The sequence below is a fragment of the Fistularia commersonii genome, chromosome 15 (assembly GCF_037954325.1).
Source record: "Fistularia commersonii isolate RoL2024-O1a breed Wild chromosome 15, RoL_Fcom_v1.0, whole genome shotgun sequence".
NCBI lineage: Eukaryota > Metazoa > Chordata > Actinopteri > Syngnathiformes > Fistulariidae > Fistularia > Fistularia commersonii.
In genome coordinates, this window is record NC_141298.1 from 11,578,210 (window position 1) to 11,594,210 (window position 16,001).

A 16,001-nucleotide genomic window follows, 5' to 3' on the forward strand; every position below is an offset into this window, starting at 1 on the left:
ACAAAAGCGTCAGGCCAAAGTTAATGTGTGTTTATTTTTATATTAAAAGATGTCTGGGTAAGATTTGGATAATCTTGGCTGGATTTGTGCCGAACGATCACCCGGTCCTTCCAGCAGAGCGCACACACTGCATGTGGACGCTCCACAGTGATGGTTTCCAGGCTTCGTGCGCCCGCCACTGGCAGCAAAGTGAAATTACATCTATCAGTGCAGCTCCTAATGATGATCTATACAATCTATAAGAGCTGACACCTTTGAAAGTTCAGGCTATTTTTTCATGTTTTGTCGATTTACGTCTCATCTGAGGCTTACGTTCGCTGAAATATAAATGCATAAGGTTACAGACATATATTTCTAGATGAAACCATGCAGAAATAGTGTCTTGATAGTGTCTTTTTATTTCCGAGTGAGGAAATGAAAGAGCTGAAGGTGTTTGGACCAAGTTCTTAGAAATCAACAAACATCTCGAAACTGTTTTCAATTTTGAAGAAAGTGAAACCACACACATGCACGTAACAAAAGGTCTTGCTGCTGCTTTGTGGAGTGAAGATTAGCCTGGACCGCCACCTGGTGGACACAGTGACGCCAAACAGGGCCATCATTGCTGTTCGCTACGTTAAAAAAAGGGCCATCGGGTGGAAGAAACCCTGTTCTGTTCTTCAGTTTCTTCCCGTCAACCAATTCGGGCCGCTCGTGCTCAGCGGAGTCGTTGATTCTTCCGGTTTCTGACCAGCATCAGCGTGTCGGCAGCCGTATTTGGGCTCGCAAATGAAGTTCCTTGTGCCTCAACTCACTTGTATCGTTGCATGTGAGGGAAAAGAAGAAGAAAAGGAAGGGATCGTGAAGTCAGCATGGTGCTTCTGCCGTCTTAGGAAGGCATCTCGTCCGGTTTATTGCACTGGCCACATAAGGACATGTTGGCGCCCGAGGATATTTTCCCCCTGACAGACTGACCCAAAATAAATATTTATACCCCAGATATTATATGCTCAATTTGTATAGGTGGGACTCTGGAGACGTGCTGATAGCACTGTCGCTACAACTCTGACTGTTAGTAAATTGTGATAAACAAAAGGGAGCGGTACTTCTTTTTTTATGATGTTCAATGACTTTATCTTGCTGTTTCTGAACGATTAAGGCATAGCTATGCAACGAGGCCGCTGTCCTTCACGTCTTCAAAAAATACATCCACGTGTCTTGTTATGTTGTTCACGCTTTAACAGTGTTTCTATGGCTGCAGCACATGTCCAGTAGACACCGCAGAAGTGGAGCTTCACTTCATCGCACATTGTAGTGGACAAAGTTGATCTCCAACGTGGTGGGTGTAAATAGATAATTTCAAACTTTTTTTTTTTTTCCATCCGTCAAAGATACTTCCCGTCAATTGGTCAGGTCATGCTGCCTGGAACTGGTCAAATGTCCCGTCCCGTAGCCTACTGGGCTGGTCACTTATTCTCCTTTTCGTTAGCAACTCAAAGGAGAGAGAGAAAAAAAACAAACACCCGGGAAACTTACTGGCTTATCTATTCGTTTGATGGGCCCAGTCTCGGACTGTTGACTGATAAAAATTTATTCACCACAAAAAAAAAAAAAAAAAAAAAAATTGTATAATTTAACCTTTGGGAGACTGATTTGCTTTGGTTTTAAAAGACTTGCTGACTCACGCCAACTTGGGGCCCAAATTAAGTATAAAAAAAAACAAGCATCATCTTTTAGCATGTAGACAAGATAAATTGGCTTATATGGGGTCACTGAATTAGTATACCATATAAAATTTCACCAAACTATTCATGTCGTCCTGATGTCTTCAAAAGCGTACATCCTAATCAGCAGTGTTGCAAAGATCTACTGCTGCTTGTATATCCGGATGGTATTTAACACGCAGCAAATTAAAGTTGATTCTGTTCCTGTTGCAGTGATTCAGTGTTTTGACGCTGATGCGATTTCCTTTTTCTGCCGCTAGGAGTCTTAAAAAACGAGACTCTAGGTAGGAGTGGCACAGTGAGTACAATGTACTACAAAGAGTAGCGACCTAGAAATGTAATGTACCTGTGTGAGAATAGAGGGACACAAGGGGTTAAGAGTGATAACACATGTTGACAGATCCAGTAGATACTAATCAGCCTTTACAGACATCACCATTTGACATTCATGCATATGGAGGCGTCGGCACGTCAAAGAGCTAATCAGTGACGACAGAAGAAGCTTGTGCTCTTTACAGTACTTTCTTGCCGGTGGAGTCCAGGGGTGTATCATCACCCGGGCACGTCTGGGATCCCGTTTATATCGTGCAGGTGGAGATTCTCCATCTCCCCTGTCTCCTTCTTAACGCTGACTTTGTGTTGGTTGAGCTGCAGGGAACCCTGTTGCCCATTAACGGAGATCAGCCGTTTGAGGCCCCTGCAGAAGAGCAGCTCGCCATAGGCTTTCCGGAAATCCCTGTTAAAGGCGGGATACAGGATGGGGTTGAGGGTGGAGTTCAAGTAACCCATCCACAGCACCACCGAGTGAAGGGTGTTGGGCGGGTTGGTCTTTTCCTTTACACCCATGCAGGTGAAGAAGGTGAAGTAGGGGAACCAGCAGATGACGAAGGCCCCCAGGACGGCGGCCAGAGTCACCGTGGCCTTGTGCTCTCGGGCGATGGCGGCTGTCGATGCCGTACGGGCGAATGATGGGGTCGCGGCTCGGATACGCTGCACCTGATAGGAGATGTTGCGAGAAGTCAAAAAAAGCAAATAGGCGGAGGTTGTATGCATAGGAAAGGTCTTGATATCCGTGTTTGCGTCCGGGTGGACTCACCTGGGCTCGCGCTACTCTGAATATGCACAGGTACATTCCGCACATGAGCAGCAGGGGGAGGTAAAACGTCCCGAAGGCGTATAAAATCACGTAGTTGTTGTTCCACTCGAACTGGCAGTAGCGTCCCTCTTTGTCCTCGTCCCCCATGCCCCAGTCCACGTTCTGCACCCTGTAGTCAGCCGTGTTCCAGCCCAGGTGGATGGGCACGAAGGACACAGTCAGAGACAGGGTCCAGATGGCGACGATGGCCAGTGTGACCCTCGGTGGGGTGATCCTGCGGGGGTAGCTGAGCGGGGCCGAAATGGCCAGGTATCGGTCCACGCTGATGGCCAGCAGGGTCAAGATGGAGGCGGTGCACAGCATGACGTCCATGGAGATGTAGATGTTGCACAGGGTGCCGCCCAGGGGCCACTTCCCGCTGCGGAGCTCCACAGAGGCAGAAAACGGCAGCACCAGGAGGCCCAGCAGGAGGTCGGTTACCGCCAGTGACACCACGAAGCAGTTAGCGATGCGCCACAGTCGCCGGCTGAGTCCAACGGCCAAACACACCAGGACGTTACCCCCGATGGTCAGGATGATGAAACACACCAGGACCAGCCAGCGGAGGGCTGTGGAGATCATGGTGGTCTCCTTGTACCCCTCGGGATCGGGGTCACGTGATCCTGGAGCAAGCGACGGTGGACCAGATGAGGAGCTTCTAACAAGACCATCCAGTTTTCCAAGTCATTCGCCCCTCCTCAGCTGCGGGAATATCATGACGCAGATAGCCTGAAGGCCATCTTTTCTCACGGTTGCTGCTGGACATCAGCTGCCCCCCCCTCCCCCTGGTGAAGAACAAGACCAACTTCGAGTTAAAGTTTGCGCAATTAATACGTAAAAGAAGTGTGTTTGATTTCTTACTTTTTTTTGGAACATCAGATCCCACCCCCTGTCTGGTAAAGCTTCGTAAGCAACTGAGAACACATCGTCGCTGAGCAACCCTGAGTCCTCCTATGAGGACCTCATGATTTGAGTTGTTTATCTCCTGAAACCTTGTCTTGTTGTCCTCTGACTATTTAAGCACCCGCTAGTGTAAACACAACCAGACATGAAGATGTTCTCTTTGGGAGTGACAAGGATGGATAGGATCAGGAGTGATTCCCATCAGGGGGACGGCATGTATTAGATGTTTCGGAGGGAAGGTCAGAGAAGCCAGACTAGGATGGTTTGGTCATGTACAGAGGAGGGATAGTAAATATAGACATGTTGGTTGAAGGATGCTAAGGTTGGAACTTCCAGGCTTGAGGCCTGGAGGAAGACCAAAGAGGAGATATCTGGATGGAGTGAAGGAGGACATGAAGTTAGTTGGTGTGAGAGGAAAAATAGGGTTAGACGGAGGAGGTTGATTCACTGTGGCGACCCCTGAAGGAACAGCCCAAAGGAAAAGAAGAAGAAGAAAAAGACGACTACTGTAAACACATCATTGACGGACTCTGCTGCGCATCATGATTCTAGGTGTAGAGACAGAAATCAATATCTACAGGTCTTGCAAACTTGAAGTTTCCATAACAAGGTAGTGCTTTAAGCACGTTGGGATCTAATCACCGAATTAGCCAGAAATTCAGCAAAAAAAAAAAAAAAATTAAAATCCACCACAAATTCCCTCCGGCTCCACCGTCAGGAAGAAATCCCCTCATGCTCTGGGTATTTGGGGGCTCACATCCGTTGGACTTTAAATCCGGAAGTACGGCACATTAAAAATGGTGACCTAATGACCTAAAAGAAGAAAGCTAACTGAACATACCCAACGTAGCCTTAGCTCGGCAGCGGTTTCCCAGCTCCTTTGGCCGTATTTCCGCTACACCCGGGACTTTCTGCTCAGCCGATGCGAGTCAGGCGTGACAGCCCCGCGGCCTCTGACCAGACGGCAGATGTATTGTCTTTGTCCTGCTCTGATGATCTCGCCCCCGGCAGCAGGTCCATTACACGGGCCTTTGCTGAGTCATAAAGGATGCCTGCAGAACAAACAACCAAGCATGTATGGAAAAACATTGCCGCGGCCGGCCTGTCGGCACACACTGGGCATATGCCGCTGTTGTTCCCTCGAGCGCTAGTTTGTGCTGCAGCGTTGGCTGAAAACGCAGTTATGTCGGAAAAAGATATTGATTTTAAATTAATAATGCGTACGCTAGAGCAAAGCCAGAAGAAAGTTCAAGCACCACAGCGAAAATAAATTGGTGATTTATCTATTTATTTGAAAAAAGGATGAACCCTGGATTTTAAGTTTGCAATATTTTTGTGTTGCAAACGTCATTCCACCATATTTTACTCCGTGGGTTGATTATTACTTAGACTGTTGCCTCTGGCTTACAGTACTCAGTTTATGAAAGTGAAAACGCCGGGAACGAATCCTCAAAACACACGAGCAGCTTCGTTTCCCATATTTCCCTGTGGTCCTTTACATTGTGGTTCTCTCTAATCTGACTTTTATGACCCCCTGGCTGCATTTTATGGGTCTGGAATTGACTCTGCGGTCCTGTGACGTCCGTCTGGTTATGTGACCTGAAGACTTACAAAACCAGTGGTAATAATTCATTGTCCAAAGGTGTCAAATTAGTCAGTAAGTCTTTGAAAAATAAACCTGGTGATTAGCAACTTTAACAAAAATAACTTAAAAAAAAAAGGAAAATCTCTAATATTTTGAAGGAATCACGTAGCAGCTTAGAATCCAGTAAATTTGCCATTAGCAAGAACTTTTGAAAACATTCACCTGAACACTGTAAAAAAGTATTTAGAAGAAGCACCTGAATGTTAGCAAGGAATTACCGTCAAAGTTGACGCAAAAAAGAAAGCCTTCAGATAAAAGTCAAACTCCTTGGGTTTTCCATCGAAACTGACTCTTATATTTCTAAAAGTATGATCCAAAGAATACAAGGTTACATCTTTTCTATTTCATCAACACCTGTTTCCATGGCGATGCTGTCAGCTCAGCGGCATCTCTGGTGGAGACACTTCTGGTTTCACAGCCTTGGAAGGGTTTTTTTTTTTTTATTATTATTTTTTTTATTGGTTTACGGAGGAGGTTTGATTGGAGGCTTGAGCCAAGGAGAAGCAGATGCAGGAGGCGAGAACACGAAAACATAATATGATCAAAGGGCAGGATCTCTCGACGGCCCATCGCGTGAATCAGTTTCCCGGATTTGTCTTTGTGTTTTTGCTTTATGGTCTGCAAACGCCGCTTCGTACAGGCACACCTTTATATATTAACAGTAAATTGCAGGATAAGCACAAACTCTCTCCACACAGATAATAGAATACTAAGCAATCACAGACCACAAAAGAAAAGAGCTATCTACTTCCTGCTTGCCAACACCTGAAGAAAAACAAAACAAAAAACAAAAAAAAAAACCTTTCTTTCGCAATAGAAAAATGTTTTTTTTTTTTTTTTTGTAACTTGAGTGGTAGGTGCTGCAGCAGTTAGTGTTTCTGCTTTCTGTGTGGAGTCTCCATGTTCTCCCCCATGTTTGTGTGGGGTTCCTCCAGGTTCTCCAGTTCACAGACCAAAAACATGCAGGAGGCTCAGTGGAGACTCTACATTGTCCAGATATGAGAATGAAGCGGTTAATGGTTGTACTTCTATATGACTTGTGAATGAGAAGGCTTCAGTTGCATGATATGAAATGACAGGGTCAGTAGTTTTGTGTGTATGATATGAAATGTGAGGGTCAAGAGTTGTATGTCTCGGTATGATATGAAATGAGAGGGTCAATAGTTGTATGTGTGTATGATATGAAATGATAGGGGTAATAGTTGTATGTCTCTGTATGATATGAAATGAGTGGATCAATAGTTGTATGCTTCTATATGTGCCCCTGGGTTTGACTGGTCCAAGGTGAGCCCACTCCCATGGCTAATGATAGCTGTGATAGGCTGATAGGTGACCCTGAGTGCAGGATAAGCATATAGGTAATGAATCAATGAATGAATAATTGTCCAAGTATGAATTTTGCCCCCCCAAAAAAAGACTCTTAAACCAATCATGAAGAAATTGGACATAAACAACCAGCAAGAACAACCAGCAGCAAATAAAAACACCGCTAAACCGACCTGAAAGCCATCCTGAACTCCTTGGTCCAGGCTGACAGACAGGGGGAGCCAGAGACTCTCCAGCTTCACCACTTTCAGGGTCTGGACCTGGATTATTCCACTGGGGTGGTAGGGTTGTAGATCCCCCATTATGTTTTATCTTCCCCAAGGGGCCACCGACCAAAATAACTTTGACCAAAATAATTTAAAAAATTTCGGGGGGAGGGGTCTCTTCTTGAGATCCACGAGATGTTTGTGTTTCACAGCTGTCAGCAGCAAGTGAAGCAGCACAGAGTCTCCACGGCTTCCACATCGGAAGATTAGAAACGGGCCACCAGGGACCCTCAGCAGGGATTAATAGTCCCAGACATCACCAGGACTTCAGACTCCCATGAGTCCACACGGGTCCTGGCCTTCCGGGACTTTTCTCCTTCCCGAGAAGCCCCCCGCCCCCATCAATCAGCCCTCTCACTTTGTTTTCCTGTCACAGTGGCAATTACCTGCTGATTCGATAGAAACGCTGGATTGCCACGGTGATAAAGAGGCGGTAGGAGGTGACCCAGGGTGGCCGGGTGCACAGACGAAGAGGTCGCGGATGAGGGATTATTTTCAAAAATGACAATTTGCTGAGGAATCCCCAAGAAATTTAGCAGCAATGAGCAGAAATTTCCTAAAAAAAAGTAAATAAAAATATTTTTTTTTTTTTTTTAATTAACTCAGAAGTAGCTGGCAGAGGAAAAAATGGTCTATAGTATTCCCCTGTTTCGTACAAAAAAACTAACCGGGGTAAGAATAACTCAAATCACCTGAAATGTCTTAAGAATGAGCAGAACACGATGAGGAAACATCCGCCTTCCACCGCAAAGTCCAGGGAGAGCCGCTTTGACATCAGATAACCCGGATCAGACCCGACCGCGGCACTCAAGAATGAATGAATGAATGAATGTCATGCAGGATCGGCCGGAGTGAATGAGTAAAAGGGTTTAAAATCCATCTCCGCCCGTGAGAAAGCGGCAGAGCCCGCGGGGGGAAACGTTCTTGCGTCGTCCCCTGTTGTAATTTAACTTGGCGTGATGGGACGGCCCGGGCCCGGGTGTCTTCTGGGTTGTTGTTTAACCCGCGGCGGTGAAGCTCAAACCCCAGATGCACCGGTTGAACCTCCAGGTAGAAGAACCGTAGAACCAGACTCACCTGACATGGTTGGTGGGGAACGTCCAAACCGTCCGTCACATCCCGGAGATCACATCTGCCTCTGCTTCCTGCCGGAAACTCGGCTTATCTCCCTCATCCTCCTTGTCGCCATCCCTTTGTGCCCTTTCTCTTACATCCCGTCCTCGCTCCCACTATTTCCCTGTTTCGCCTCTTTCTCCCTTTCTTTTTCTTCCCGTCTCTCACGTTCCCTCTCGTCCTCCCTTGCCTTCTCTCTTCCCCTCGCTCTCTCTCTCGCCGTCCGAGGCAGACAAGCTCCGCCCACAACCTGTAGGCGGTTCGCTTTGGTCGTCAATCAAATCCCACTTGTCGTTTCTTTCCTTTCCTTCTTGACGCCAGCGTGACACTGAAATCTGATTTTCCCGTCGTTCCAGATAATACTACGCAGGTTTATGTTTTTTTTTTACCCATTTTAAAAGCCCTTTTGTGCATTTCTGAAGGTCTTAAAGTGACTCATGCCCCCCCCCCACCCCGCTCTACCGACTGCCGGTAAATGAAAACCGGTTAACAATTAAAGTTCGATTAAACAATAACAGCAGTAACTGCTACCGGGCATCTGATTTTGAGGAAGAGACATGACCCCCCCACCCCACCGCCAACCCTCCTATGCCCCTTTGGAATTCCAGGCATGGAAGTTCCGCTCAGGTTGGAACGAAAGGCGTAGAGGTGTGACGTTGCCATGGCGATACGCAGAATGCCATCGAGTCTGTCGAATTCATAAACAATCATCCTTGTGTCGCCCAGAAGTGAGAGAGGACTAAAAAGACTCAGAAGACTTTACCCCAAAGCGGACAAGAAGCAGTCTCGGATTTCATTCAGTCATTTATTATTATTATTATTATTATTACTATCACATACAACCAGTCACCTTCTCATTTACAAGTTATATAGACGTGCAACCATTCAGTCTTTCATTTCCATGTTGGATAGACGGAGAAACATTCGTCCTCTCTCTGCCTCAATGCTAGAACTAGCAAAAAGCTATCCTTTTATCCATATTTAGCATGAATTTGGGCAAGAAATGACCCAGAATCAACAAAAAATACCAATGAAGGACCTGAAGATCAGCGGGAATGTGTCAAAAGTAACGAGAAGTGGCATCGATGGAAGTCAAACAAAAAGACCAGGGATTAGAAGCCATCATGTGTACCACCCTGGTGCAGATAAACATCCACCTCCAGTGTTCTTCTTTTTTTTCCCAAATAAAGCATGAAAAGTTTGATGAAACTCCTCAAGTGGTCTGTCGAGGCCATTTGTCGGAATGCTAACAGTGAGGAGGCTGTAAACAGAGAGCCTGAGAAGCTCCGAGGTGCCTGCAGTCCTCCACCGTATCTCCACCTTCCAGAGGTCGGGGGCAGCTGGCAGTGCTGATCAGCCTGGGCAGCGGAGAAAGATCAACACATCTTTAGTTTACACAGCAGAGACGATGTGAGGAGGAGCGATCAGGAATCCTGACTCATCCCCGACCTCTGCTGGCCAGGAAACCCAACTGCAGGCCGGTTCAGTTGCGAGATGCAGATCTGAAAATGAAAGTCCAGGGTGTCATTTACAGGGAAATCGTGGTCGCTAACTTTCTAAGGTCCTGACGCTGGGCTCTGATTGGTCCAAACTCTGGTGTGGAGACCCTAAGACTAGGTTTTAATCCTCGTTGAGGCTGAGAACTGTCTCTCAGAAGCTCCCGCCTTCTTACAGACACTGAATTTTCTTTAAATTCAACACTTTAAAACTATATTTCCACGCATTCATTCGTTCAGGTCAATCGCAGCTATTACAACTCTTGCAAACCTCACCAAGAAGTTGCTGATGTCCTTTTATGGCTGCACTGCGGAGTCTGTCCTAAGCCGTGGAATCTCACTGTGGTTCACCAGTTGCACAGTAGCAGAAAGGAAGGCGCTGCAGAGGACCATAAACACCCCCCAAAAAATGACGGGCCATCCCGTCCCATCACTTGAGGACTTCTATAACACAGGCTGCCTCAGGAGAGCCCACAGAGATCCATCCCATACCGTCCACCGCCTACTCCAATTGTTGCCATCAAGGAGGCGGTTTAGAACGATCAGTGCAAAAACAAACAGCTTGAAAAACAGTTTTTACCCTAGGAGCGCTCATCCGACAAATTCCTTTTTTTGCACATTTCTACTTTTTTTTAACTTTCTTTCTTTCAACATATTTATGCATTTATTCTTCCAGTGGTTATATTATATTTTTTGTCTTTTTTTCATCTCTTACCCAGAGATGCTGCTATTGTTGTATTGTTGTGTTGTGTCCTGCCTTTTAAGGTTGGTTCGTGTCTGGTCTTGATTACGCTGAATCTGAGCATTGCTATCTCTAAATTTGGTCCAACAACAATAAACTGAATCCTTGAATATAACTAACCACTGTACCACTGTGCTACATTTCACATTGCTTTTTATTTTCCATTTAAATCCTCCTTGATGTCCTTTGTTCCCCCTTGGTACATTTATTCTTTTCACTCACTTTCTAAGAGGTAATGTTTCGTGGTACTTTTTTTTTTCTTGCAGTTTATTTTCCTTTTTCCCCAAATACCATTAAAAAGTAGTTTGACACGTGTGTAAAAACTTGTTTTTACACAGGTTCCTGTTGCTGGTTTGAGTACATTTTAATGTATGGTATCCTGATTCACCAGGGGGCACTATACCCGTACTTATCTATACACACATTAAACCGTACTTAACTACTTTCCCTTAACTGCTGTGTAACATTTTGCATCTCCAAGATATTCCTAATCTGTCATTGTAAAAAAAAAGTGCTGTTATTTAATATAATAATAAACTCTGTGTTTGATGCAGTGGATTGTACTTGATGGAGCTCTTGATGGAGAGTGGCTTGTGAGGTCATTGCAGAAGCCAGAAATGCTACACTTGGTCCTGTATCTGGAAGCAGGGTGTCATCTATTGTAATTCAAAGATTTGTTAGAAGTCCAGCCAGCAGCATTAGCATGCACGTCTGTATGTATGTGTGTGTGTGTGTGTGTGTGTGTATTCGCTGTGCTTAACCGAAGGGGGTTGTTGTTGCTGTTTGGGTTATTCTTGCCGTGCACAGTTTGTCCTCCGCCAATAAGAGGAATTAAAAAGTCCTCCCGGCTGCGTCAGGCTGTCAATCATTCCGCTCCTCGCCAGAGTAACGAACCGCCCCGCTGGCCGTCTCCAGGCGTCCGTTGCCATCGCCGTCTGACGAATCTGATAAGATGAGGGATTGAAGTGCTGGCGGAGCGGTGCACCTTCCTGGCTGTTTACAGTCCTGGAGTGACTGTGATTGGAAGTGAGCGGCAACGCGGACGCCTCCGATAGTCCCACATCGGGAAAAACGCGACCAGGTCTTGACGGTAGTCCACTTCACGATCACCTCATTCAGTGGATTTCTCAGTATTTTTTCCCCCTTCCACATGATTCCCAGCTTCCTGTCAGGTTTGTTATCTGCAAGGAGGAAATGCAGTTCAAGTGGCACTTATTTTTGTGTTTTCAGCAGAGGGAAATAAATTCAGGCAGTATGTATTTATGTATGAACTTCATCAGGGAGTCACATTCTTTATGTTGCTGATGCGCATTAATCACTCCTGTCTTGGGCGCGGGTGTGTTATCGCCGGGTTGCGACCCTCGCTGGCTCCCGTAGCTCAGCGGGTCATTGGCCCTCGAGTTATGGGGTCTCACGGGGCCGATAAAGGAAGTGGGTTTAACATACCGGACGTTTGCATAAATCACGTTCTTGTTTTATTTCCAGAGGAACCCAGCGGGATGCGGGAGAAGGAGTGGATGGGGGGGGCTGGGGGCGACAACATAATCTCTGGAGATTATGTCGCCCTTCTGCGCTTTTGTCACGCTGGTTTGACGGGGATCTTAAAAGCAGGATTAAGAACCAGATCAGCCCCCAAATCCCTGTGGAAAGCCATTTTCTTGCATCCACTTGTCTATTGTGTCCTGTCATTTCACATTTCCACGGCAGGCCGGGGTTGGTGATTGGGTTTCAAGACACTTGATTCGAGGAAGAGGAGGAGCTTGCATGACAAGCCCCTCCCCCAAGTCTTCTTTACTCTCGGTTGTCCTGGATGGAGTGTGTCAGAGAAGCCCAGTGAGTCACTGGGCTTCTCTGACACACTCCAAAGAAATAAAGGGGTGTGTGTGTGAAAGGGTTAATTAACCACCGGATTTGGTTGAGAGCGTGAATGATTGGACGCCTCCATAAGTGGCCCCTGTGATTGATAGGTGACAGGTAAAACCCTACCCCTTTCAGCTGTCAGCAGGATACCTCCATGGGGTACCCAGGGTACCCTATCCAGAGTAGGCAGTGAATGAAAGAATGTATAGTAATCACAGCAGTGGTTGCCGTAATGAGTTGCTGCTGTGCGTGCTGTCGTGTTTACTGCAAACATGCGGCGTCATCGTTAACGGCTAAATGCTAATTTGTTAATCTAGCCGGTCGCCCCTGGTGACCGCTTGACAGTAAATCCGGTTGTGACGAGCAGAGGAGGCAGGGAACAGAGTGATCTGATGGGAGAGGGCCTCCGAGGGCTTTGGGAGCCGGACGCTGACGATTGCTTTGATTTACAACCCCATCCCTGGGATTACAACGTGCCCAAGCTGCCGTGGATAAATCACCGCCGTCTGCGGTTAGCCATGGCTCGTCACGTGACCCCATTATCACCTGCACCGTGAGCGTTGGCCACTTGCACCTCCAACAGGATCACGCCGCTCCCCTCCACATATCTTCACCCACCTCCATATATTTATTCATACACGTTTATAGGGTCATACGTCCGCCGAGGTGGTAACTTTCAAAATATTTGTAATAAATGCAATAAAAGTAATATGATGAAAAATAATAAAAGTAATATTTGAGTGATAACTGTAGTAGTAATAACAATATTATAGCTCTGTAATAGTAGATGTCGTCCTTCAGGTGAACATAATAGTGTGGTTATATTAGGGGAGCAACTAAAGGCAACAAAAGTGGGACCCCAGGTGTCTCATGGTTCTTCTGCAATTCCCTCCACTACCCCAGGCACTTTTTCCATTCCCCCAAGTGTGTCCTACATTCTTCTAAGGTGTATCCTACAACCCCCCAGCTGCCTTTTTAGATCCCTCGATTTTTGTGTTTGTGTTGCTTTTTTCGCCGTGTGCGGAGACCGCTGGAGTGGCACATGATTGCACATGTAAAAAAGGATAGGATACACCTTAGGAGAATGTAGGACACACTTGGGGGGGAATGGAAAAAGTGCCTGGGGTAGTGGAGGGAATCACAGAAGAACCATGAGACACCTGTGGCCCCACTTTTGTTGGCTTTCGTTGCTTCCTAATATAACCATACTATTATGTTTACCTGAAGGACAACTCCTACTATTACAGAGCTATAATATTATTATAACTCCTACAGTTATTACTGTAATATTACTTTTACAGCATCCTACTTTGGCTCAGCTGCCTCCTCAGGTACCTCTAGAGCAGGGGTGTCAAATATACGGCAAGGAGGTTCGATCAGGTCCGCAGGTTTGAAAGTGAAAAAATGCATAAAAGACAAGGCTCTAATTTTTCAATTAAATGCAATTCAAGGACTTTCCGCCAGAGGGCGCAGTATTTTGGTCAGAGTAGAAGACAAGCCGCATCACAGAGACAGACCAATCAGCAGACGTTATCAATGCGCCATCTGCTGCTTGTTACGATGTTGTTTCTACCCTGTTCTCTACCTCCCTCATTAGCCAAAATGTCGTAAGCAAAACAGAGAGTGATAAAGTTAAAGATAGAGAGTGTAGAATTTTCAAAGGAAAATTGACTACGTCCTATTTATTTACAGAGACATACGGGTAACCTTTGTGCTTGGCGTGTTTGCAACAAGTTTCAGTATTTAAGGAATATAATATACGGCGCCACTACGAGACTCATCACAGTGAAAAAAATGACAGCTTGCAAGGACAACTGAGAAGAGATAAGATCAACGAATTGCTGGCGGGTCTGAGGAAACAGCGGTCCACTTTCACTGATAGCCGAGAAATTAGTGAAGCAGCGGTAAAAGCCAGCTAGCTAATTGCAAGCGAAAATGTGCAATTTAATGTTAGTCAGCAGCTTCACTACTAAAGAGTATGTTGGAATTCTACTGTTCATGCAACTCCATACATTTTCAGTATGTATTGAATGTGTATGCATGTTTCATGAATGTAGTTTACACATTTACAGGCCAGGTGAATACTCTCGTCCTTACACTTTTAATAGCACTCTTTTTAGTTTCTAGGGTGTCGGCAGGGATTCAATTAGGATTTTATATGCACATGTGGAAATGGTTTAAAAATCCCTTTCTTTATAAGTCTCATTTAATCTTAAAGTGCATTACTATATTTTTCAATACCAATTACTTTGTACCATCAGTGGGATCAGTTGCAATGCATCCATGTGAATGATAAAAGTAAATTACACATTTTTCTAAGGAAATATGAAGTGATTCGTGGAATGTTTTATAAAAGGATTGTCCATTAAATTCCAAGATTTTCCTAATGTCCTTGTACTTCTTTACACCAAAACAGAGGAAAGACATGATAATTTGGTTATTTATTGCTGAGTATGCTATTATCTTAATGGTCCGGCCCACTTGACATCTACCTAGGCTGTAGGTGGCCTGCGAAATGAGTTTGACACCCCTGATCTAGAGCATCCGACATCCCCTCTGAAACATCCTACGCCCCCTCAGCTGCCTCCTCAGGTACCTCTGCAGTATCCTATTCCCCCTCAGCTGCTGCCTTAAGTACCTTTAGAGCATCATATATCCCCTCAGATACCTCTTTAGGTCCCTCTGAAACATACTGCATCCTCCTTAGGTACCTCCGCGGTATCCCATGCCCCCTCAGCCGCCTCCTCAGGTCCCTCTGAAACATACTGCATCCTCCTTAGGTACCTCCGCAGTATCCCATGCCCCCTCAGCTGCCTCCTCAGGTACCTCTGCAGCATCCCATGCCACCTCAGCTGCTGCTTTTGGTACCTCCAGAGCATCCAACATCCCCTCACATACCTCTTTAGGTCCCTCTATAGCATCGTTCTCCCCCTCAGGATCCTCCTAAGGTACCGCTGCAGTATCCCAAGCCTACTCAGCTGCCTCGTCAGGTATCTCCGTAGCCTTCTATGCCCCCTCTGTTGCCCCCTTAGGTCCCTTGCGGCATCCGACAACCCGGTATAGCTGGCTCCTTTGGTCCCTCAGTAAGATAATTGTTTCTTATTTCTGACTATTTATCAATGCCTATGCAGCCGTTTGCCAGTGTCTCTTTCGGCCGATGGGATATTCTACCATCCAAACCAAGGGGAAAACGACTTTCGATTGGCTGTTGACCTCACCGACCTCTTAATTAGCACTTTGTTGGTGTCTGACAGACTGAAAAGTAGCACTTAAGATTTTTGGATTAAGAATCATTTGCATCAAAATACCGATCGGTCCGGGCTGACGAGAAACCCCGTGTTTCTCGCGGAGGAAAAAGCGAGAGCTCATTTACACAGTAGGTGCCACTGAGGGGGGAAAAAAAGATGAGTTGAAAGAGCGTTTCGGAGTGTGAAACATGATGGCGGTGACGCTGTCACAAGCAATCCAGGGAGGGGAGGCTGACACCCGGCTAATTAATGCTTCAACCGCAACCGCGAGGACATAAACACTGAGGGGGCGTCATGTCAAAATAACTGTCCATTGATTACATATAAACAGAACAACACCCCCGTCTCTGTGGCCTTAATGCCCCCCCATTTCATTCTTTTTTTTTTTTTTTTTTATATTTCTTAATGCAGCACAGAGTTGTCAAACATCCGGCGTACGTTTTGAAGGATTAAAAGCGGGAACGAATCACTGACGCCGGCATGCAGCCACAAGATACTGCGCAAAAAGAAATGCAAGTGCGTGTGTGTCACACACCCTCTGCTGACAGGAATGCAAGGGCTGTA

General features: G+C 46.0%; 1 protein-coding gene across 1 annotated transcript; it reads right to left on the minus strand.

The window, feature by feature from the left end:
- Positions 1-1,344: 1,344 nt before the first annotated feature.
- On the minus strand, positions 1,345-3,623 carry hrh2b (histamine receptor H2b). The gene is made up of 2 exons (XM_086160550.1): positions 2,800-3,623; positions 1,345-2,699 (listed from the first exon to the last, which is right to left on the minus strand). Exons 1-2 carry the CDS (start codon positions 3,418-3,420, stop codon positions 2,256-2,258), a joined length of 1,065 nt encoding a protein of 354 aa, XP_086016676.1. The 5' UTR covers positions 3,421-3,623; the 3' UTR covers positions 1,345-2,255.
- Between the last annotated feature and the right edge of the window lie 12,378 nt (positions 3,624-16,001).

Coding starts and splice junctions, on each gene's coding strand:
- hrh2b (XM_086160550.1), bottom strand. CDS start 3,420: ATGATCTCCACAGCCCTCCGCTGGCTGGTCCTGGTGTGTTTCATCATC. Junction 2,700..2,799: donor TCAGAGTAGCGCGAGCCCAG/GTGAGTCCACCC, acceptor ATCTCCTATCAG/GTGCAGCGTATCCGAGCCGC.